The sequence below is a fragment of the Carcharhinus amblyrhynchos genome, chromosome 1, assembly GCF_965287045.1.
Source record: "Carcharhinus amblyrhynchos chromosome 1, sCarAmb.v2.hapA, whole genome shotgun sequence".
NCBI classification, from domain to species: domain Eukaryota; kingdom Metazoa; phylum Chordata; class Chondrichthyes; order Carcharhiniformes; family Carcharhinidae; genus Carcharhinus; species Carcharhinus amblyrhynchos.
This window is the reverse complement of record NC_137324.1, coordinates 178122699-178144620: the sequence shown is the minus strand read 5'-3', so window position 1 is coordinate 178144620 and position 21922 is coordinate 178122699. Positions and strand designations below refer to the sequence as shown.

The 21922-nt window shown below is 43.8% G+C and overlaps 2 protein-coding genes across 5 annotated transcripts in view; one reads left to right on the top strand and one right to left on the bottom strand.

The window, feature by feature from the left end:
- rufy3 (RUN and FYVE domain containing 3) overlaps nt 1–3817 on the top strand; it is a 66466-nt gene extending 62649 nt beyond the window's left edge. For all 4 annotated transcript variants that reach the window (XM_080195942.1, XM_080195933.1, XM_080195953.1 and 1 more), the window contains one exon: nt 2243–3817. In XM_080195942.1, coding sequence (XP_080052068.1) covers nt 2243–2389 — 147 coding nt within the window. In that variant the 3' untranslated portion in view covers nt 2390–3817. The remainder of the gene's footprint in view (nt 1–2242) is intronic.
- Nucleotides 3818–6324: 2507 nt separating this feature from the next.
- LOC145347932 (G-rich sequence factor 1-like) overlaps nt 6325–21922 on the bottom strand; it is a 28960-nt gene continuing 13362 nt past the window's right edge. Inside the window, exons 5-10 of the mRNA XM_080195923.1 lie at nt 20731–20869; nt 17995–18158; nt 14934–15046; nt 12219–12354; nt 9684–9767; nt 6325–7025 (exon numbers count right to left, since the gene is read on the bottom strand). Coding sequence (XP_080052049.1) covers nt 7009–7025; nt 9684–9767; nt 12219–12354; nt 14934–15046; nt 17995–18158; nt 20731–20869 — 653 coding nt within the window. The 3' untranslated portion in view covers nt 6325–7008. The remainder of the gene's footprint in view (nt 7026–9683; nt 9768–12218; nt 12355–14933; nt 15047–17994; nt 18159–20730; nt 20870–21922) is intronic.

Below are 21922 nucleotides of genomic sequence, written 5' to 3'. Positions count from 1 at the left end.
TGAAACTATGAAATAATCAGTGAACTTTTTTTTAAAAAATCCTCCAAAAATTTCATTTCAATGGAGGAAGCAATGACCTTGTTTTAGAACAAAGAAAATTACAGCACAGGAACAGGCCCTTCGGCCCTCCAAGCCTGCACTGACCATGCTTTCTGACTGAACTAAAACCCTTCTGGGGACCATATCCCTCTATTCCCATCCTGTTCATATATTTGTTAAGACACCTCTTAAGTCACTATTGTATCTGCTTCCACTACCTCCCCCGGCAGCAAGTTCCAGGCACCCACCACTCTGTGAAAACTTGCCTCGCACATCTCCTTTAAACCTTGCCCCTCACACCTTAAACCCTCCAGTAAATGACCCCTAATAAATGACTCTTCCACCCTGGGAAAAAGCTTCTGACTATCCACTCTGTGTATGCCTGTCATAATATTGTAGACTTCTATCAAGTCTCCCTGGAACGTCCGTTGTTCCAGTGAGAACACTGTTGGAGAAATCTGTTGGATTGCAGTATTCAGTGCCCATAACACAGAGGCAAATGTCTGAATCAGTGAGTGGGATGGTGGTGTTGGCAGGCAACAACTTGCACTTACATAGCACCCTTTAACTTGTGAAGCATCTTGAAGACCAATAAACTGAGTTTGACGCCAAGACACGCAAGGAGAGATATTAGGAAAGGTTAAAGTTTATTTATTAGTGTCACAAGTAAGTTACTGTGAAACTCCCCCAGTTGCCACACTCCGGTGCCTATTTGAGTCAGTGCACAACTTTCAGACTATGGGAGGAAACTGGAGCACCCAGAGGAAACACATATCAAATCGGTTGGACTAAAACCTGGTGTTGTCAGACTTTTTTACTGTGTTTACGCCAGTCCAATGCCGGCATACCCACATCGAAACACATATAGACAGGGGAGAACATACAAACTCCACACAGACAGTGACCCAAGCCGGGAATCGAATCCAGGTCCCTGGCGCTGAGGCAACAGTGCTAACCACTGTACTACTGTGCCACCGATGACTAAAAGCTAAGTCAAAGTGCTGGGTTTTAAGGAGTGTTGTGGGGGAGAGACTCATAGAGGTTTACAGCATGGGAACAGGCACTTCGGCCCAACTTGTCCATGCCACACTTTTTTTTAAAACCATGAAGTTAGTCCCAATTGTTCGCATTTGGCCCATGTCCCTCTATACCCATCTTACCCATGTAACTGTCTAAATTTTTAAAAGACAAAAATCTACTACTGTCCCTGGCAGCTTGTTCCAGACAGTCACCACCCTCTGCGTAAAAAAAAAAATTGCCCCTCTGGACCCTTTTGTATCTCTGCCCTCTAGTTTTAGACTCCCCTAGCTTTGGGAAAAGATATTGACTATTTAGCTGATCTGTGCCCCTCATTATTTTATAAACCTCTATAAGATCACCCCTCAGCCTTTTCCAGAGGCAAAATGTCCCAGTCTATCCAGCCTGTCCTTATAACTCAAACCATCAAGTCCCGGTAGCAGCCTCGTGAATCTCATCTGCACTGGCATGAGAAAGGTTTAGGGAGGGAACTCCAGAGTTTAGGACCCAGGCAGCGGAGGACACAATCCCTCAGTGGAGCAAAGGAAATTGGAAATGTGGATGAATTAGGGGATTGCAAAGATCGTGGGGCAGGAGATTAGAGAAAAGGGAAAGGCCAAATGCCGTCCAGGTGGCGAGTGTTAAAAATTGAGGAGATTCTGGTGCAGTGTTTTAAAATTCCAGCATATTAGGCTTGCAAGCTGAACCCAGATGGTTCCTTTGGGTGGAAAATCCAAGTTAGAGAGAATTCCACATTAGCTGTTTTCGATGGAATATAACTGGTTTGTTGATGGAGAACACATTGAGATCAGATCATTTGGCCCTTCAAGTGTGCGTTAGTTTTCCTCCATGATCCAATTAGTCTTACGTTTCTGCTTGATTCCCTTTTTACAGCAAACACTCTCCTGGTTCTCCAGTTTGCAGTAAATTGCACGTTCTGATATGCTGTGTAAACGTTTTTTTCTAACCTCCCTTCCTTCTCATTGCAGCTACTTAATTTTATGTTGAATACCTGACCCATGGAAATAGTGGGACAAGCTTACCTCTTACTATAACTCACTGTTAGATCGGTTTACCTGCTAGACTCCCAAGCGTTGCGTTTCTTCAAAACTGGGACACCTGATCTCCAGTCCTCCGTGTCTTCTCTTTTCTGTGGATCTAAACAATGGTTTCAATTTCCTTACAGAAACGCTGCAACAATTGCCAAGCCATCTTCTGCAATCAGTGTGCCATCAATGAATTGCCGCTCCCATGGTCCATCCAGCCAGTGTGTGTGTGTAACCCTTGTCACAGGCTGCTGCTGCAACAGTACTCAACAACCCCTCCGCCCTGAGGTAGTGTGAATCTACCTGACCAGCCAATAACCTGGGAGCCTGGGGAACCAGGGGCATCCTTCGATTTTTGTTTTTTCATGCGATAACGCACAAATTTGTGTAACATTCCACATTTCCTCCCCAGTCGTAAGATCATGGCTTGATTCTGTTCCAGGTGATGTGGCTGCACACTTGTTCGTGCTTCTTTTCATCGAGACCATCTGCAGATGCAGAAGCCATTGTGTGCGGCCAATAGTAATGGTAGGCAAAAAAAACCAAATAGACATCTGAGATCCGTCCACAGTGTGGTTTCTTAGTTACCTTTCTTAATGTAAAGGATAAAGGGACACTGGTGGTTCCATCAGGGTCATCAAATAGGAGTGTCCCCTTCTTAAAAAGGGATCAAATAATTTAAGGAAGGAAATGAATGAAGAACTTGAGCAGTTATTATTAGTGTCCCATCAAACTGCCTCTGCCTGTTATAGCACTTCCCCCCACCCCGCTACAGTTAGAAACAGGAGGCCTCGTGCTCGCTTTCTGGGGGCCACCTTTAGGTGCAGAAGCAGGCAGCTAGAACGTCCAGGCTGTGGTCCCCACACCCAACCTGGGGTTAGTCACCTTGACTCAGGTGCTGAAGACTTGGAGGTCCTCAGACTCCCCTCCCCGCCAACACCCCACTTATGCCTCCCATGCTGCACCGTGGATCTGGGGTGTCGAGGAGGCTGTAATCATCCTTTTGGAATGGGCAGTGCTTTTGGAAAATTGTGTTGCAATAGATAATCCTTTGATCAACTGTGATTTGAATAGCGTTCCACAATCCTAATTTATGGTTTAGCGCATCAGGGAAATTGATTATTTATGTTTATGTATACAAGCCTTCAAGTTTAGAACTGGGATGGCCTGGGTTTAATTAAACTGAATCTTGTGATCAGAGTTTTATTTTGATGAACCAGATATGGGATAGAAGATGGAAGTTCTTTAATGAGATGATCAGACATGATTTATCAGTTTCAGAGGCTATATCTAACTGATAACCATGTTTACTACAATCTGTGGTTCAAGTAGGTTCTAAAACACAAGGTATTTTTGTGATAAATGTTTCTGTTTTTCCAGGGTGCTCACACACTGAAGGTACACAGGCCAATTTATTATAAGATTTAATGACTTGTGTTTGATACAGTGATCAGTTTGGATTTCTACTCGGTCAATTCTTGTTGTTTGAAAGTAGCTGGTATATCCCACGGTCATGCACAACCTGTTACACTGGCTGTTCAGCATCAGGCAATTGTTGCATTATCATCTGGTAAAGAAACCTGAACTGTATTGGGGTCTGGAGTATTGGTCTGTGTGAAAAATATGATAGAATTTTGTTTGTTTACTGTCTGGATTTAACTGGATCGCCTGATTTATTTTTCTGTTAATAGTATTTGAATAAATGTTTACTTGTGCACATTGCCCTCTCCTCTGACTCTTGAGAAGGGTGAGCTGCCCTCGAACCACTTGTGGGTACATTCAAAATGTTGTTTGGAAGGCAGTTTGCTTGCATTGGCAGATGGCAGCAAAACAGAACACCAGTGCAACATCTATCCAGCATTGAACACTCTGAATATTCACCCTCATGTTACTGCGGTATTTACATTCTGCAGGAACTCATCAAATGTATTTAAACACCAAGTCTCCTCTGTGACCCATTTCTGAATGTTGTTTCCAATTATCTTACAGCATTGTGCTGTTAATGGGTAGGCTAAATCTAAGCCAAGAAGAGTTTCTCTCTTCATGCTAAGTGCAAGTTTTGTCTATGGTACAGTCAGTGGGAGGGGGGAAGCAGCATAAACAGTCAGGGCCCTGACATGGAACAATAGCGTCATGAGGCACAATCCAGTTCAATACAAACACACACACTCAAACTTCCAGAACATTCAGTAAAGAAACCATAGGCATAGTGGTTAGCACTGCTGCCTCACTGCTAGGGACCTGGGTTCAATTCCTGGCTTGGATCACTGTCTGGGTGGAGTCTGCAAGTTCTTCTTGTGTCTGCATGGGTTTCCACCCACAGTCCAAAAGACCTGCTGAGGTCTTAAGTGCATTGGCCACATTAAATTCACCCTCAGTGTATGTGAACAGGCACCGGTGCGTGGTAACTGGGGATTTTTACAGTAACTTCATTGCAGTGTTAATGTATCCTGCTTGTGACACTAATAAACCTTTGAGTGCTAATTAAATAAAGCTCGACTGTTTAGGGCATGCACTCAATCTAATGTGCAATTTATACATATCACAGTCTTGAGGGAGGATACAGGGTCACTGCCAAGCTTAACCTGATGGAGGCATTACCTTAAATAATTAAAACTTCCCAAGGAAAACTTGCAAAGGAATTCTTCAGAGTGGTGAGAATGTGGAACACTTCACCACAGGGAGTGTGTGAGATGAAAGTATAGATACTTGAAAAGCTAGAGAAACAGACAAAAGAATACAATGGGGGTTAGAAGGAGCTCTTGTGTTCATCTTACTGATTGCATTTGATTTGCATGTATTTATACATTCCTAAGTTATCATGTACAGTGGATAGTTCTGATCTCTATTATTGAAACTCTGGGCTAAAACAGAGACACTGGAGGTGTTGCAACAAGGATTATATCAGAACTGAGAGCTGATACCAATCAGGAAAGGCTATGGTTTGTTCTGCTAGAACAACAAAACAAATGAGTGATCTGATTGATGTCTAAGAATATGAGAGTTTGATGTAGAGAAAATACTTCCACTTTGGGGTGGTGGTACACACTAAAACTAGGAAGTCATAATAAGATAACCACTAAAAAAAATCCAATAGGGCATTCTGGAGAAACTTTACACCAACCGAGAAGTTGGATAAACATACAGAGAAAGGAACAATGTATCTTGATACTGTATTGGATGATATGAGGGTACTTTTATATGCCTCAGGTGACTGCCATAAATAGAGCTAAAATCACTAATCTGAGGAGTTACACAGTCAAAAAATTATAGGGGACCCTCAATACACAGAAACTAGGAAGAGATCAGTTTCATCTTTAAGTGAGCTGTGGCTCAGTGAGGTAACACACTCAAGTGAAGCTTGGGCATTCGAGTTTCACTCCAGGACTGTGAACAAAAAGTCAAGTTGACACTCCCAGTGCACTACTGAGGGAATGCCACACTGTCCCAGGTGCTATCTTTCACATCAGACACTAAGCCACTCTGAAAGACATGCTGGTTAGGTGCATTTGCCATACTAAACTCTCCCTATGTATCTGAAGATGTGGAGTTGCCTGCATTGGACTGGGGTAGGCACAATAAGTAGTCTCACAACACTAGGTTAAAGTCCAACTGGTTATTTGGTAGCATGAGCTTTCAAAGATGAGTCAAGGATTCACCTGATGAAGGGATAACACTCCAAAAGCTCATGCTACCAAATAAACCTGTTGAACTTTAACCTGGTGTTGTGAGATTACTTACTGTGCCCGAAGAGGCACCAGAGTGTGACGACTAGGGAACTTCACAGTAACTTAGTTGCAGTGTGAATATAAGCCAACTTGAGACTATAATAACTTGGTTGGAAACAGAAGATCAAAAGACATTATTTTGAACAGCAAGAGGAGGGGAGGGGAGGGGTGGGGTGGGGTGGGGGTTCTCCCCAGTGCCTTGACCAATGTTCACACCTCTATCACCACCAAAAAATTGCTTATTTTTCACACTGCCACCCCCCCAGCTGGGAGCTTGCTGTGTGCAGATTGGCTTGCTCCACTGGGATGTCCTGAGGTGGTGAAAGGTGCTATGTAAATGCTGGTCTTTCTTTTCCAAGGGGACTGGATCCATGGCTGTGATATTGTTTGTGGTATGACACACCACAGTCAGCCCACTGGAGCTGAATGTGATGGCGTTCTCTTTCAGCTGGGGAAGCCATTTCAGAACCAGAGGACCAACTTGGAACACACCATTTTGTGTTTTAAATGCAAACGCAATGAACATTTTATTGAGTTTACAAACTTAATTCCTTTTTTTTTGGCCAGTTAATTGATTTTGAAAGACTAAACAATCACTGCTGGGGATCTTCTTCAGTCAGTGCGCTGCACCTTGCAGTTACTCACGGCAAAAAAAACAAGGTACTTCACAGGGAATCACATCGAATCCACTTTTCCTTTTCTAATCAAATAAGATTACGGCCGGAATAAGCCCTGTCCAACTAACATTTCAATACATTAAAAAGTGTTAGTTCACAATAATAAGGACACAGAAATTAACAATTTCATCCTAAATATTTTACATTGCTGCCAATCACAGATTACAGTCATGCACTCAAACTGTTAAGCATGTAACTTGTTAAAATACCTGCATTTTTTTATCGGGTAATGTAACATTAAAACGTGTTACAAGACGCATAATTCTGAATACAGGTTACACTTGGGCAGCAAGAGAAGGACCTTGATTCCTGCTTCATTACCAGTGATGACATCAGTGCAATTCATCTGTCAGTGGGTCCATCACAATTGCTGTATCAGGCCTCAATGCAGCAATGAGCTCCTGCGCCACTTTCCCATTAGTTGTCCTAGTGTTTGGCTAAGTTGCTTCATCAGAAAGTTTAATTTCCAAGACAAGTGATGTTCTGAAAGCATCGACTATTTTAACTTGTTTGAGGATCTGGAAGGAAAAGATTTACTAAGTCAATCAGCCATTTAACATTTTAGTTTATAGTGCATCCCGGTGGCAAAATGGTTAGCACTGCTGCCTCATGGTGCCAGAGCACTGGGATCAATTCTCGGCTTGGGTCACCGTGTGTGGTGTTCTCCCCGTGTCTGCGTGGGTTTCCGCTGAGTACTCCAGTTTCCTCCTCCAGTACAAAGATATGCGGGTTAGATTATTTGGCCATGCTAAATTCTCCCTCAGTGTACCTGAACAGGCGCCAGAGTGTGGCAACTAGTGGATTTTCACAGTAACTTCATTGCAGTGTTAATGTAAGCCTACTGGTGACATTTATTTAAAGCCCTAAACCCAGACAATGGGCGTAATTGCCTCTTCAATCTCCCCAAGGATTCTCTGAGACTGGGCGGCATAGTTGCACAGTGGCTAGCACTGCTGCCTCACAGCTCCAGAGACCTGGGTTTGAAGCCCAGTTTGGGTCACTGTCTGTGTGCAGTCTGCACATTCTCCCCGTGTCTGCGTAGGTTTCCTCCGGATGCTCTGGTTTCTTCCCACAGTCTGAAAGACATGCTGGTCAGGTGGATTGGCCATGCTAAACTGCCCCTTAGTGTCCTGGGATGTGTAGGTGAGAGGGATTAGTGGAGTAAACATGTGGGGTTAAGGGAATAAGGCCTGGATGGGTTTGCTGTCAGTGCGATTTCGATGGGCCAAATTGCCTCCTTCCGCACTATGGTGTTTCTGTGATTTCCGATTTTGTGTATATGAGAAAAATACATGAAACATGAAAAATACCTTTTCTAGTCTCGCTGTCCCAGACTTTGAACAGAAGTTGGTCTATTTTCAACCTGTGACACAGGTTACATTATATTTATAGCAGGGACAGAAACCACCCATTCCACCCAGATCCGTGCCAGTGTTATGCCGCACCCCAGTAGAACCATAGAACATTACAGCACAGAAACAGGCCTTTTGGCCCTTCTTGGCTGTGCCGAACCATTTTTTGCCTAGACCTGCACCTGGACCATATCCCTCTACACCCCTCCAAGTTTTTCTTAAATGTTAAAAGTAAGCCCGCTTTCACCACTTCATCTGGCAGCTCATTCCACACTCCCACTACTGTGTGTGTGAAGAACCACCACCCCCAACTCCCCCCACCAACAGCAATATTCCCTTTAAACTTTTCCCCCTTCACCCTTAACCCATGTCCTCTAGTTTTTTTTCTCCCCTAGCCTCAGTGGAAAAAGCCTGCTTGCTTTCACTCTATCTATACCCATCATAATTTTATACACCTCCATCAAATCTTCCCTCATTCTTCTACGCTCCAGGGAATAAAGTCCTAACCTATTCAATCTCTCTCTGTAACTCAGTTTCTCAAGTCCCGGCAACATCCTTGTAAACCTTCTCGGCACTCTTTCAACCTTATTAATATCCTTCCTGTAATTTGGTGACCAAAACTGCACACAGTACCCTAAATGCGGCCTCACCAACGTCTTATACAACCTCACCATAACATTCCAACTCTTATACTCAATACTTTGATTTATAAAGGCCAATGTTCCAAAAGCAGTCTTTACGACCCTAGCTACCTGTGATGTCACTTTTAGGGAATTATGTATCTGTATTCCCAGATTCCTCTGTTCTACAGCACTCTGCAGTGTCCTACCATTTACCTTGTATATTCTACCTTGGTTTGTCCTTCCAAAGTGCAATACCTGACACTTGTCTGCAATAAACTCCATCTGCCATTTTTCAGCCCATTTTTCTAGCTGGTCCAAATCCCTTCGCAAGCTTTGAAAACCTTCCTCATTGTCCACTCCTTCTCCAATCTTTGTATCATCAGCAAATTTGCTGATCCAATTTACCACATTATCATCCAGATCATTGATACAGATGTCAAACAACAATGGACCCAACACTGATCCCTGTGGCACACCACTAGTCACCGGCCTCCGGTCAGAGAAGCAATCCTCCACTACCACTCGTTGGCTTCTTCCACTGAGCCAATGTCTAATCCAATTTACTACCCCTCCATGTATACCTAGTGACTGAAACTTCGTAACTAACCTCCCATGCGGGACCTTGTCAAAGGCTTACTGAAGTCCATGTAGACAACATCCACTGCCTTCCCTTCATCCACTTTCCTGGTAACCTTGTCGAAAAACTCTAATAGATTGGTTAAACATGACCTACCACGCACAAAGTCATGTTGACTCTCCCTAATAAGCCCCTGTCCATCCAAGTATTCGTAGATCCTATCTCTTAGTACTCCTTCCAATAATTTACCTGCTATTGACGTCAAACAACGTTCCCTCTAATTTCCCTTCACCACGCACTGCCCATTCCCCCAGAATGTGTGATCCCTTTCAGATTGCCATGTGACAGTGCGTCTTAAAGGGATAGCTGCTTGGACACAGGCCATTTGTCTTCTGCAAGGCACATTCCTGATTGCTGCACTCTACAGCAAAATTACCGCACACCAACCTCCTCATTTACAAAAACAAGTAACTGACATCAAAACATGTTCGTACAAATAAAGATCAAATCCAGCACTGCATCAATACATTAATCTGAACCTTAGCAATATTTACTCAGCACTGGGTCTGTGGAATTTCTGTATGAAATGCAGTTTAACGGTTAACTAAATAACTGAAACTTTACCCTTTAGTTGATCTCCCTGGTCAGTGTGTCCGGTGCTGATCCCAGCACATGATGAATTCAGGTAAAGTTCTATGTAACGATGTTCTGCAGCAAACAAAATCAGAAGTTAGCAGGTGTGGTATTGAGCACTGTGACTGGAAGTTTTGTGTCTTGTCTAACATACCCAAACCCATACAAATTTAACTGCAATTGATGGGTTCCAGGAGTGAAGTTCTGTCTTCCTGAAAACACATCACATTTCCACTCAATAAAACCACCAGGTCGGTGAAAAGAGACTTCAGTTTCCACACAAAGTTTATCAAATAATAATCACAGAAAATAATTAAGGGATTACTCTTCTTTTCAAATTCCTTTTTAGGGGGCAGGAGGCACAATCTGAGCCAGCTCATGCAGCCAATTAACCTGGTGATAATATCCCTGGAATTACTTTGCATGTTAGCAGTTTGACAGCTACCAAAAGATAACTGAAGCCTTATCTTTTTATTTGATTTCCCTGGTCAACACATCAGGTGTTATTCTCAGAACCAAAAGGTGACAGGAGTGGAATGCTCTCCCACAAAAGGTAGCAGCTTGATTAAATCATTTTGAATCCGAGATCTGTGCCCTCCGGGTGCTCCAGTTTCCTCGCACAGTCCCAACATGTGCAGGTTAGGGGGATTAATGGGGTTGCAGGAAGAGGGTCTGGATGGGATGCTCTGTCGGAGATTCGGTGCAGACTCAATGGACTGAACGACCACCTTCTGCACGGCAGAGATTCTAAACTCTGTGTGGAGTTTGCATGTTCTCCCCGTGTCTGCGTGGGTTTCCGCCGGGTGCTCTGGGTTCCTCCCACAGTCCAAAGATGTGTGGGTTAGGTTCATTGGCCAAGCGGCACAGTGGTTAGCACTGCTGCCTCACAGCGCCAGGGACCCAGGTTTGATTCCCGGTTTAGGTCACTGTGTATGTAGAGTTTGCACGTTCTCCCCGTGTGTGTAGGTGTCCTCCTACAGTCCAAAGACTGTAGGAGGACACCTAGGTTGATTGGCTGTGCTAAATTCTCCCTCAGTGTATCAAATAGGCGCCGGAGTGTGGCGACGAGGGGATTTTCACAGTAACTTCACTGCAGTGTTAATGTAAGCTTACTTGTGACACTAATAAATAAACTTTAACTTTAATTGACCCTGGTGTCAGGGATTAGCGGGGTAAATATGTGAAGTTACAGGTATAGGGCACGAGTGGGGTTGTGGTCGGTGCAGACTCAATGGGCTGCATGGCCTTCTGCACTATAAGGATTCTAAGATAGGTTTTTGCGAGAGGGGTGTAGGGCCAAGCTGGGTGGACACAGTTATCTATGATCACACCAAATGGTGCTGAATGGCCTACTCCCCTTTACATGTTCACAATCGTTTTAATAGCCAGTTCCAAAGGACCAAAGGCACATTTCCAGATTGTGGCTTGAGTTTTAGACAAATAACTGAGCTGGCATGTGCACACAGAAACATTTATAGACTACAAAACTAAAAGAACTTGACTTTTATTACAAGAATTTAAGCTTAGTTCTTAAAACAAAAAAAAATGTAAAAAGAAAATCAATTTTACAATAAGTATCAGAGTGGAAAAGGGTGGAGAAATTCTATTGCAGAGTGGAATCTGTATTGGGAGTCATGTGCTTTCGTCACACACACAGTTGGGCATTTCAAAGATTGGTCACGCCCTAGGGCTGACTCTCGAGATACAAGTTCCAACGCAATTCACTGCTCACTTGTGAGGGGAAACCAGGTCAGTTCTCAGTCAAGACCAGAAGTAAAATTCAGAATAATCGATCTACAATAATAGAGGCGTTTTACAATGGAGTTTAACAGGTGGATTAGGAGAAACTGCTTCCACTAGGAAGAGGATCAAGGTGAGAGGGGAGAGATACAAAAGGGTCCAAAGTAGCAATTTTTTTCCACGCAAAGGGTGGTGAGTGTCTGGGATGAGCTGTCAGAGGCAGTTGTAGAGGCAGGTACAATTTTATCTTTTAGAACGCATTTAGACAGTTCTGTGGGTAAGATTGGTGTAGACAGATATGGGTCAAACGTGGGCAATTGGGAATCACCTAATAGTAAAAACTGGGCAGCATGGACAAGTTGGGCTGAAGGGCCTGTTTCCATGCTGTAAACCTCTGACTCTAACCAGAGGATACAGATTTAAGGTAACTGGCAGAAGAAACAGGTTGGAGATGAGAATGTTTTTATGCAATGAGCTGTGATGTGCAATGTGCTACTGGAAAGGGCAGTGGAAGCTGATTCAACAGCAACTTTCCAAAGGGAATTGGATAAATACTCGTACTGGGAAACTCTGCAGGGCTTTGGGAGAAAGATCTAATTGGATAGGTCTTTCAAACAGACGGCACAGGAAATGATGGGCCAAATGGCCTCCTCCTGTGCTGTACAATTCTACACTTTACTGAACATCAGTATCGTGTGGTCTGCTATGAATGAGTACACATTCAGCAAGATGGTTTTCCCCTGTGGCACTGCATTATTGATGTGTGAGAATGAGGAATGTGCTTACGCATATGAGATTTATCTTTAGTCATGGCAGCAACAGCATCGTCATGCGTAGCAAAATGGACGTCAGCCTCTCCAGTAGCTTTTCCATCAGGGCCATACTCCACAATAATCCGCACTGGCCTCAAAGGCTGGAAGAACTAGAGGAGAAATAGTTTCACAGTTACAGTCCAACGCCGGCAACTCTACATCATAACAACCTCCAGAGGCTTTTTAAACTAACGCTCCCACACAAAAAAATGCCTCTCAGTTTATAGCATATTAAAAGAAACATAAACACACACACACACCGCCCCGCGCCCCCCCCCTCCCCACACACACACACACACACACACACCCCCGCATGAAATGAACATGCCACCACTCACTGGCTGCATTCCTTACTCCTGCAGGAATAAGCCTCATCAGCCTCAGTGTTTTCAATCTCTGTCATTTACTTCACTGCACTAACCGTTACTGAAACTCACCCCTGCCGTTGTTATCTCTAACCACAACACCTGGTTTGTCTGCCACATTCTATCCTTCCTAAACTTGAGGTCGTCCAAACTTGCCCAAGTCTGAACTTGCACCAAACCCTGTTCTCCCATCACTCCCTGTGCTTGCTGACTCACACTGGCCTGCAGTCAAATTAAGTCTTAACTTTAAAATTCTCATCCTAGTTTTCAAATCACCTCTATGGTCTCATCCTGCCCCATCCTACAGTCACCTCCCCCTGCCTCCCAGTCACTTTCACCTCCCCCTGCCTCCCCAACACTGCCATAGTTGACATTCTAGGACATGCTGAGATAAAAAGGGAGGAGGTATTGGAGGTTTTGAAAAACATTAAGGTGAACAAATCCCTAGGGCCAGATAGGGTCTATCCCAGAAAACTGAGAGGCATGAGGGAAGAAACTGCTGAGGCCTAGGCCAAAATCTTTGTATCGTCTTCAGCCAGGGCAAGGTACCAGAGGATTGGAGAGCAGCTAACATTGTTCCTCTGTTTAAGAAGGCCTGTGAGCCTTACATCAGTGGTAGGAAAATTATCAGAGAAGATTCTTAGGGTCAAGATGTACACTCATCTGGAAGAGAATAGCTTATTATCGATAGCAGCATGGTTTTGTGAAGGAGGGGTAAAGTCTCAAAAACTTGATTGAGCTCTTTGAGGAAGTGACAAGAAAGATTGACCAGGGCAGGGCAGTGGATGTTGTATACATGGATTTTAGTAAAGCCTTTGATAAGGTTCCCCATGGCAGGCTGATACAGAAGGTGAAGTCATATGGAATCCATGAGCTGGCAAGTGGATGCAAAACTGGCTTGAGCATAGAAAGCAGAGAGTAGCAGTGGAAGGGTACTTTGCCAACTGGAGGTCTGTAACAAGAGTGTTCCACAAGGATCAGTGCTGGGGCCTCTGTTGTTTGTAATATGGATGAAAATGTAAGTTGGCTGATTAGTATATTTGCAGATGATACAAAAATTTGGGGAGTAGCAGATAGTGAGGAGGATTGTCAGAGGATACAGCAGGATATAAATTGGCTGGAGACCAGGCCAAAAGATGGCAGATGGACAAGTGTGAGGTGATGTGATTTGGAAGGTCTACCACAGAAGGAAAGTATACAGTAAATGGTAGAGCTCTTAGAAACATTAGCATACAGAGGGATCTAGGTGTACAGATCCACAGTTCCCTGAAAGTGGCAACTCAGGTGGTCTCAAAAGTGTATGACATGTTGGCCTTCATCGGTCGGGGTGTTGAGTATAGGAGTTGGAAAATCATGTTGCAACTGTATAAGACTTTGGTTAGGCTGCACTTGGAGTATTGTGTACAATTCTGGCTGCCATACTACCAGAAGGACGTTAATGCATTGGGAAGGTTGCAGAAGAGATTTACCAGGACGTTGCCTGGTTTGGAGGATATGGACCATGAAGAAAGGTTGAACAAACTCGGATTGTTTTCACTGGAGCATCGGAGGATGAGGGGGATCCGATAGAGGTTTACAAGATTATCATAGGCTTGAATAGAGTGGATAGTCGAAGTCTTTTTCCCAGGGCTGAACGGACAATTACTTGGGGGCATAGGTTGAAAGTGAGAGGGGGAAAGTTTAAAGTGATGTATGGGGCAAGTTTTTCAGACAGAGGGTGGTGAATGCCTGGAATGTACTTCTGGAGGAGGTGGTGGAAACAGATTCTATAGCAACATTCAAGAGGCATCTGGACAGATACATGAATAGGCAGGGAATAGAGGGATATGAACCAAGTAGAGGTAAGAAAATATTAAAGTGTGTGTTGGAGCAGACTTGGTGGGCTGAAGGGCCTGTTACTGCACTATTCTTTGGGATCAGGAGGTGTCAGATCCACAGCTGGCAGGAAAGGCTCACAGCAGTGGCAGGAGGCCACTGGGTGGGGGTGAGTAGGTGGGGTTAGGACAACAAAGGTAACCATGAGGTATGAACATGCCAAACTGCCCAAAATAGCCCACACAGTTCATATGGTTCCAGCTGCATTTTGGTAACTGACAGCAAATAGCTGATAGCAAACCTCTGAGCACAATTCACACAAAAGAGGCAGCGTTCTTGGATAGGCAGAGACGGCGTGAATGATGGGGCACTGTAGCACTCAGTTCATTAAGTTGAACTGAGATAAATATTGCCATGATGCAGATCAACATTTGAATAGACAGCAGATTGGAAGTGTGTGACAGAACGTGGCAAATGTAGAATTTATTTTTAATGAACCAGACACTTACTTTCACAATGTCCTGTCCATTAACACGAAATGGGAGGCCCCGCATATGAACATTATGCACTTCGGATCTTTGAACACAGTGATTGGATACCAAATCATTTGTAGACAGCTGCACTATTAAAAAGAAAAAAAAAATCACGATTTGGTTAAATAATAATTACCAACTGAGCATGAATATTAAAATGTCAAACATCTTACAAATGTAGTTGGTCACACTCTCCATAGAACCCTAACAGTGCAGGAGACCATTCAGCCCATCATGTCTGCACCAACTCTCCAAAAGAGCATCCCACTCAGGCCCACAGAGATAGTCAAAAGACCGGAATTGAACCCAGGTCCCTTGCTAACCACTGTACTGGCCATAAAACTACCTATCAAATCATCTGCAAAATACCAAAGGTAGGAATTGGGGCAACATGTAAGCAAACGCAATGATAGCCTTCACTCCACAGGGATTGGAGTAAGGAAGTCTTATGGACTTGGGGCCTTGGTATGATAACTCCTGGTTTCCTTACCCTGAGGGAGCGTGGCAAAAGGACTGATTTCTAGGATGAAGGGATTGTCCTATGAGGAGAAATTGAGTAGACTCGGACTATATTCCCTAGACTTTAGAAGGGCAAAGGTTGATCTCACTGAAGTATATAAAATTATTTAGGAGCTTAGCAGAGAAGATGCTGGGGAGGATGTTTCTCCAGGCTCCAGGATCGAAAACCAGGGATCAGGATAAGGAGTCATCTGCTGGATTGGTAGGAGGAGGAATTTCTTTAAGGATTGTGAATCTTTGGAATTTGCTGTCCCAGAGAGCCATGGATGTTCAGTCATTGAGTACATTCAGCACCAAGTTCCACACTGGAAACTGGAGTAGTGGCAGAAATCAGCTGTGATCTTGTCGAATGCTGGAGCAGGTTTGAAAGGCATCATGTTTTATTCATTCATGGGACATGGGTGTCGCTAGCTGGGCCATCATTTATTGCCCACCCCTAGTTGCCCTTGAGAAGGCAGTGATGAGCTATCTTCTTGAACCGCTGCAGTCCACGTTCTGTGGGTTCACCCACAATGCCGTTAAGGAGGGAATTCCAGGATTTTGACCCAGCGACAGAAAGAACAGCGATACATTTCCAAGTCAGGATGATGAGTGGCTTGGAGGGGCATCTAATCTACTGCAGCTCGTATTCTTATGTTCTTACTTAAGTTACAAAGGTGATGCACCAAGACAGGGGAAGTCATCATGCAGCAGTACAATCTAATACATGTCCAGCTCATCAAGTCTGTTCCACCAGTCAGCTAGACCATGGCTGATCCATGTTATAATTATACATCCCACCTCGGTCTCAAACCCCGTAATCCTCTCACCCAACAAATACAAGACTCAGTTACGACACATTATGGGCCCGGGGTTTCCTGGTATTTTCTTGTTCAAACAGAGCAGCACAAGTTAGTATCAACTCCACTGCCTTTCCACATCTCCTCTGAACAAAAGGATCCAAAATAGATTGAAAACTTTTGTTGTTGCTTAAAATATGAAGATTTCCAGAGGTGGTTATCATAGAATCCCTATAGTGTGGGAGGCCATTCAGCCCTTCAAGTCTGCGCCAACTCTCTGACAAGACTATGTTAGTAAGTAGCCTCACAACACAAGGCTAAAGTCCAACAGGTTTATTTGGCAGCACAAGCTTTTGGAGCGCTGCTCCTTCATCAGGTGAATGAGGACTTGCGTTCACAAACAGGGCATATACGGACACAAACTCAATTTACAAGATAATGGTTGGAATATAAGTCTTTACAGGTAATCAAGTGTTAAAGGTACAGACAATGTGAATGGAGAGAGGGTTAAGCACAGGTTAAAGAGATATGTATTGTCTCCAGACAGGACAGTTAGTTTGCTATCAGTTCTGCACACAACGACAGCCTCAACGGAGATCTTGGGTTCATGTCTCACTATCTGTAACCCCCATGACTTGCCGGGACTTGCAAAATCTCACCAACTGTCCTGTCTTGAGACAACACACATCTCTTTAACCTGTGCTTAACCCTCTCTCCATTCACACTGTCTGTACCTTTAAGACTTGATTACCCATAAAGGCTCATACTCCAACCATTATCTTGTAAATTGAGTTTGTGTCCGTATATGCCCTGTTTGTGAACACAAGTCCTCACTCGTGATGAAGGAGCAGCGCTCCGAAAGCTTGTGCTGCCAAATAAACCTGTTGAGACTCTTCCCGCTCAGAAAGGACAGTAGGACTAGGGGGCACAGCCTCAAGATAAAGGGGGGGCGGTTTAGAATGGAGTTGAGGAGGAACTTCTTCACTCAAAGGGTGGTGAATCTCTGGAATTCTCTGCCCGTTGAGGTGGTGGAGGCTGTCTCGCTAAATATTTTTAAGACGCGGGTTGATGGGTTTTTGATAAGCGAGGGGATTAAGGGTTATGGGGAGAGGGCGGGAATGTGGAACTGAGCCACGACAGATCAGCCATGATCTTATTGAATGGCGGAGCAGGCTCGAAGGGCTAGATGGCCTACTCCTGCCCCTATTTTATGTTATGTTCTTTTATGTTCTTTTATTTTATGTTCTTAACCTGGTGTTGTGAGGCTACTTACTGAGCTTACTCCAGTCCAATGCCAGCATCTCCACATCGAGTGTTACCCAGGCCCTCTTCCCCACCCTATCTCCATAATCCTACATAATTCCCATGGCTAATCCCCCTAACCTACACATCTTTGGACACTAAGGGGCAATTGAACATGGCCAATCCATCTGCACATCTATGGAGTGTGGGGGAAAACTGGAGCACCTGGAGGAAATCCATGCAGATACTACGAGAACGTGCAGACTCCACAGACAGTCACCCAAGCCAGGAATCAAACCCGGGTCCCCGGCGCTGAGAGACAGCAGTGCTAAAACTGCGTCGCCGTGCTGCCCATTGTCAAGCATATAATCCAAACCCACAGCTCAAATGACAGTAATGCTCTTGCAAGTTCATGAGATTCTCAGAACCGACTGACTGATGCACAATCGCTACAGCATATTGTTCATTTTCTCATTCAGCTTATTAACATTTCTTACCATTCTGGACAGTCTCTTCAATAACACCGTTATTACTGTTAGCTTCAGTACAGCTCTCATCCTCCGTTACAATATCCCGTGCCATAGGAATACGAGGCAGCCTCTTTGAGGGGCTGATGTACAAACGGAGATCATTCCTGGTGCTTCGGAATATTTCAATGTACCTAACCGAAAACAGAGAAACACAGTGTAGGAGATCATTCCAAACCAGTGGTGCTTACAGAACACTAAAATGATGCTTTCTCTGGCACGTGGTTCTCTGCCACCATTGCCATATTGATCAGAACATTGAATACAGGAGTTGGGATGTCTTGTTGAAGTTGAACAAGACATTGGTAAGGCCACACTTGGAATACTGTGTGACGTTCTGGTCACCCTATTATAGAAAGGATATTATTAAACTAGAAAGAGTGCAAAAAAGATTTACTAGGATGCTACCAGGACTTGATGGTTTGAGTTATAAGGAGAGGCTGGATAGACAGACTTTTTTCTTTGAAGCATAGAAGGTAGAGGGGTGATCTTATAGAGGTCTATAAAATAACAAGGGGGAAAGATCAGCTAGTCACTATCTTTTCCCAAAGGTAGGGGAGTTAAAACTAGAGGTTTAAGGTGAGAGGGAAGAGATACAAAAGGGTCCATATTGTTCTTTTGTTTGTTGTCACCCTTATTGGCAAATTAATCTTCTGTCTACCTACCCCGAGACTTCTGCCGAACAGGAGCAGGGTTGGTGCTCTGGGAGAATAGCGGAATTTGGAAACTTACAAGACTTGGAAGGCAGTACACTGGCTAATAAGACTAACAAAATTTTAAGAAAGTTTTAATTCTTATTTCTAGACATACAGAGTACAAGAGGTATTGATGAGCCTGTGAACCTAATTAAGACCTCAGTGAGAATAAGAACAGAGAACAAAGAAAATTACAATACAGGAACAGGCCCTGCAGCTAACTGAACTAAAGCCCCCGACCCTTCCGGGGACCAGATCCCTCCATTCCCATCCTTTTAATGTATCTATCCAGACACCCCTTAAAAGTCAATATCGCATTTGCTTCCACGACCTCCCCCAGCAGAGTGTTTCAGGCACCCAGTGTGTAAAAACACTTGCCTCATACATCTTGCACTATAGGATGGATGGAATCTTTAGAGGGACTACAGCACTAGTTCACTCAAATGCTGCTTTGTTAAAAAACTGGGCCATTTGCTGTTAGAACCAAGACTACCAAGTGATATGGCAGAAATATTTAGAAATACAAAAAGATGAGACATGGGAGATGGGTTTCAGCAGTTATGGGGATCAAGGACATTTAGGCAGACACATTAGATGTGACATTCAGAACAAAGGACAAGAAAAAGACCTCTTTACACAGAGTTGAGGGGCTGCAGAATTCAATTTAAGGATTACGCAGAATTAGATATAATTGTGAAAGTGGCTTCCCTGCTTGTTTACACAACAAGTGACTACGTTTCAGAGGTAGATAACTCATTGGTCATGAAGCAATTTGAAGAATGGCACAATTTAGTTACAAATTCTTTCTTACTTCTTCATTTGATCAAATCACGCTGAGGGAACAGTGAAAAATTTCACAGTTTTGACACCACAGTAAAGTTGAAACTGTTTCTTGCAAATTGCTAAAAAGGATATTTGTACACTATCAGAGAATCCCTACAGTGCAGAAGGAGACCATTCAGTCCATCAAATCTGCACCAACCACAATCCCACCCAGATCCTATCCCCACAACCCATGTATTTACCCTAGCTAGTCCCCCCCCGACAGTAAGGGGCAATTCAGCACGGCCAATCAACCTAACCCGCACATCTTCAGACTGTGGGAGGAAACCTGTGCACCCGAAGGAAACCCACACAGACACGGGGAGAACGTGCAAACTCCACACAGACTGTAACACAAGGCTGGAATTGAAACCAGGTCCCTGGCGCTGTGAGGTAGCAGTGCTAACCCACTGTGCCACCCTCACCAGTAATGTTATGCCATTCCCCACTGATCTCTTGCCAGGAATTGAGACAAGAAATTACAGGATAGTTATTTGCCCATAATTCCCCAAACCATGAGTTTCTAACTTTAGTCAGGGTATTAGTGAGATGACAAATGTAAATATTGGAAAAAGGTAATGGCTATTTTTTGATGCAATTTTCCAATGCCGCTTCAGATCCTACAGTATATTCTATCAGCAGTGGCTGGATTCCATTTTTGTTTTGATATTTCTCTTCCACCTTGAAGACAATGGGGGTTTCAGTTTGTTTCTATTCCCTCACCCTCCAATAGCTTCCAGTTTTGACAATAGCTCAGCGACATGAAATGTTTCACCTGTTTCCTTCTCTTTCACAGATCATTTGTGATCCAGAGTGCCCATCAGCATTTTCTGCTTTTATTTCAGATCATCTAGTCCTGGTGGGGTAAAGATGTCCAGTTTGCTCCCATCCATATTGCTTAGCTCGCTATCAGTAGACTCAGGGTTCAGGCACGAATCTTCCTTAGGATTTTGCCTTTCATCTGCAGTGAGACAACTGACCCCACCTCCTCACACCCCACATCAGGGTGTCAAATCTAAAATTAATTCTTGCTCTCAGTTTATTCTTGTCTGTAGGTCCTTGATGTTCACAAACTAGCTGCACTTCAACACTTCAAAAAAAGATTTACTTGTTGTTTCTGAAACACTTCATAACCACCTGAGAACAGAAGGTGATTCCACCCAAAGTGTAACTTCACTCATCCACTCACCTGGACCCCATCATCTGCCGGTCTTTAGTCAGGGCCTGCTCTGCGGCTTCCTGAGACATAAACTGGACAAAAGCATCCCCAGTATTCCTTCCACGATAATCCCTCGTTATAGTTACACCATCTTCTACAATCTCCAGCCCTACAATTAATAACATGCAGTAAAGAAACTTCTTCACTCGCAGACAACACAGTGACATAAACCAGGTTACAAAAGCTTCCTCTCTCTTTATGGGGATGAGAAAAACATCAGCCACGACTGAATGGCGGAGCAGGCTCAATGGGCCAAATGGCCTTATTCTGCTCCAATGTCTTATGGTCTTCTGGAACCTGCTCATACAGAGAGTTTGAAGACTTCACCCTCTGCTAACTGCAAGTGAAGTGAGTCTGGACGTACTTGAGCCAGGTCCCAGTGGGAACACAGCCTGGAACACATATATACGTCCACTAAAGTTCTGGAAGTGCATACTTAGAGCTTGTGAAGGCGGCTACTTCTCAAAAGGTGTGCTAGAGGGCCTGCACCATGACCAAGTGTGATTGTAATTTTGGGAATCAGCAAGGGTGCTTTAATCTAATCGGCACAATTGGGATTGATTGATAACAGCACTAGGTGCTATAATTAGAAAAACATCAATCAGTATGTGATCAGCACAACATTAATTGTGCTGGATGTACAGAACGTTAATTAGGTTCCCTGTACACAGTGCAATAACTATACAGACTGCAAGACAATAATTACATCTTCAATCTTTCCAGAAGCATGCTGTGGGAATAATTAGTGAGTTGGGACTCAATAGAAATTGTTTGGTTGTTTTATTTAGAACAGGTGGGAAAATCTAGGTCAGCAGATACAATTTGCTTATTTTAATGAACTGATTTTTGCGTAAGAAAATTGAACAAAATTGCTGTGCTCTCTCAATCTTTTTTCTTAAACAGAATAACTCCCCTTATTCTCCTGTCTCTGAATTGGACTCGGTTCTTTGCATAAAAAAAGAGACTTGAAGTCTCCCTCTCCCAGGGAATTTTCACAGTGACTTCATTGCAGTGTTAATGTAAGCCTACTTGTGACACCAATAAAGAAACTTTAAACCCTCCCTCTTTTAATTCTCATTTCAGAGACAGGATTGAAGAGGTTTCCAGTACAATGGGTGTGATACATAAAAGACTAAAGAGTACTTTCACTTTAAACAAGAAC